The sequence below is a fragment of the Aplysia californica genome, unplaced genomic scaffold (genome assembly GCF_000002075.1).
Source record: "Aplysia californica isolate F4 #8 unplaced genomic scaffold, AplCal3.0 scaffold00588, whole genome shotgun sequence".
NCBI lineage: Eukaryota > Metazoa > Mollusca > Gastropoda > Aplysiida > Aplysiidae > Aplysia > Aplysia californica.
In genome coordinates this window covers 446,378-449,557 of record NW_004797858.1, presented here as the reverse complement: position 1 = coordinate 449,557, position 3,180 = coordinate 446,378, and the positions used below count along the sequence as shown (strand labels likewise).

The 3,180-nt window shown below is 39.8% G+C and overlaps 1 protein-coding gene across 1 annotated transcript in view; it reads right to left on the bottom strand.

Annotated features, from left to right (window-relative positions):
• LOC106012967 overlaps positions 1–2,715 on the bottom strand; it is a gene marked incomplete at its 5' end in the record, with an annotated part of 22,633 nt that extends 19,918 nt beyond the window's left edge. The window contains 2 exon segments of the mRNA XM_013087445.2: positions 620–749; positions 2,584–2,715. Coding sequence (XP_012942899.1) covers positions 620–749; positions 2,584–2,715 — 262 coding nt within the window.
• Between the last annotated feature and the right edge of the window lie 465 nt (positions 2,716–3,180).

The window sequence follows — 3,180 nt, the reverse complement described above, 5'->3', positions numbered from 1 at the left end:
TTGCATTTATATATCGCATATCCATGCTCAAGAGCATGCTCTATGCGCTTTACAACCATTATTACCCCAGCAGACCCTCTGAGAACACTCTGAAACATTCTCGGCTTCCGCGGAAGCATACAGTGCAAGCTGCGGATTTCACGCGTTCAAACACTATCAAACTGACAAGGTCGTTCACTGTCTATAGCCGGGTACCCATTTCCACCTGAGTGAAGTGAGGACAATTTATGCAAAATGCCTTTCCCAAGGACACAACGTCGGACCCCTGACGGGATTCGAACCCACGACCTTATGCTTAATTTATATTGTAGAAATAACAACATAATATTTCATTATAAACAAATATCACAGAAGTAATTATCATTCACGATCTATTAGGCTTATTACTGTATAACATAATATTCAAAATACATGTATTTGAATGATCTAGTATGCTTATCAAATCAATGCATTACACAATTTTGCCAATTATGTTGGGGACCTGTGATGTAGGTGTTTTGGCTGTTTATGGACATAGCGGTTGTTTTTTTCTAAATAGTTTTGTGACACGAAGTCTAACCATTGTTGGGTAGCTGACGGAAGATATTATTTTGTCAGAAGACAAGTGCACCAGGCATACCTAGGCTACTGGAGTCATCACAGAAGTAGATCACGGGACAGCAGTTTGGCACCACAGACCGGAAGTGGCGGGAAGCGTCATACTCTCTACGACAACGTTCTGTTTCGATTGCTTCTTCCGGTCCTAGAAACTGCAGATGAGAGAGAACGTAACAGTTTACTTTCAAAAACCACATTGGACGACAGCAATGGTACATGGGAAGTTAAAAGTAGGCCTGATAGGATAGGCTAAAAACTGTTCTCAGAAATTCCCAGTCTTAGGAACTGCAGATGGGTGTGAATCCAGTTGACTCTAAAAAATTGAACTGAGTAGCAACTTCAAAAAGAAAGCAAGACGTAAGAAAACAATCCCTTTCCCAGAAATAGTCGAACTAATCAAATGTATAGCAATAAGCTTCGCTGTGTGCAACAGGTAAACACATGCACCATAAAGGGTTCCATTTTTTGTTACTTATTTTTTATTGTGTGGAGTGTATTGAAAGTGGTGATGGAGCTTTTCAATGCTCCAAATGCAACAAACGCTTCTCTAACTCTACCAAAATTGGCCTCACTTGCCATAGCAGAAGCAACAAATGTGAAGTGAGCTGACAAAATGAATTACTCCTCGGATTCAAACCTTAAGGAAATAAATACATCCCGCTTTTATGTGAAGTTTTTACAATTTATAAGTATGAAATAATAAAAGACAGGTTACAGTTAAAGAATATATTATGGCATCAATGGAAAATCTATCAATTTGACCCTAATGTCGATTTTTGGTCACTGTCTCCATTAATTGTGGATTGCGAGAAGTAACTCGTTTTGTCAGCACGCCACACAAAGGATTTATAACCTTAATCCTTATTTTTATTTCGCATAAGAAGTATTCTCATCAACAGATGCATTGGTCACTGATGGACGAACTACTGTATTGTTGTAACTTAGGATATGGAACTGTTCACAAATAAAGAGAGACAGTCAAACAAATTTACTCTTGACACATTGCATGTGCGGGGACATGCCTTACCTAATGACGAAGATTAAATACAATGTTACAATATTATTGTTGATTTGTTCACTAATAAGAAATCGCCACCCTTACTTACTCACTTACTACCCATTACGCCATCTGGCGTTTAGGGCAGCAACGAAGGAAAATCGCCACCCTAGAAGTACGAAATTCTATCTGTTCAGTACCTAGTTTAGAGAAATTTGACTGAGTTTTGAGTTCCACCACATGTCAAGCCATTTCGGATCGGGCGCAATTTTTTAAAATATTCTGATAACGAATCTGAATAATTTTACGGTTTTAACAGAGCAGATAGAACTTTTTGGTTCCTGACTTCATGGTGTTAGTAACTCAAAACAGCCAAAAAATGTTAGCTAGAACCGTGAAATTATTCTAAGTTAACGAAATGCTGAAGCTAAGAGAAGCCCCGCAATTTGAGCATATCTACAGCGTAAATGAAGCTTTTAAATGCTCAAAATAATAAAGCAAACTCTCATCTTCCACAATTAGTCTCTTTGATTGCAGAACGAGCCAACTTAATTAATCCTTATCCCTTTTGTTCCTTTTTCTTTCAGAACAAATATTCTCCTCTGCATATGCATTGGTCATTGTCAGATACCCATGGACAAACAGTTTATTATTAACAAAATGACAGCTATACAACAATGGCATCTCAGAAGTTTGACTATATGGTCGCTTTTAAGGACAAGCGGGCTAACCCAGATTTCAGGGGTTTCCAAAAATCTTGATCTACACCAAAAGTGGGCATTGTTCTACCTATAGGAGAAGTTTGGTTTCATTGGTGTGTATATTTTTTTGGTTATAGAGAAAACTCTCCTTGTCTTTTAAAGAAACTGAACAAGTGTCCAAGAATTTAAGTTCGATTTTCTCAAAACATCATTTTTCGAGTAGCCCCCTTGTGCTTAAAAGCGACGGTATAATGCTATGGGAATAAAAGCTGAACATAGCACACTCACCTTGACATGGTTTAAATACAGTTTTACTATACAACTTTGTGACCCGTCTTCAGAGCTGACGATGCAGACTTGGTTAAGGCAGCTGTAGGGCGCTGGTTCAAACCTCAGACCCTCCCCGCGACTCAGCGCCGCCTGTGGACACGACAGAATTGATTGGTTATAGTAAAACGTGGTGTACATCTATTCGATTGATCGGATGTGTTTGATCGGAATGCGTCGGAAAATCAAAGTTGTCTAGATTACCTACGTTTACTTTACCTTCTCCTTCCTCTGGTATCCTTAGGATGTCGAGGGGAGGTGCAAGTCTCGGTCCTGGGCGAGGTGTGTAGCGTCGGTGATGGATATTATGTTATCTTGTTCCAGGACCTTTTTAACCACATCCGGCCAGGCCTTTCTTGGTCTTCCTCTTGTCTAGATACAACGATAATTACGCTGGCTGGAGAATCAGAAGAGGGCTAAGAGTCGTTGGATTCTCCCCCTCCCCCCACCACCATCATCCATAATATGAATAAGATGCTACCTCTCAAGTCTAATAAAACCCCAGCCCATCTCCGCTCCGTTTTGCACACATACTGACACACACACACGTGTGTGATA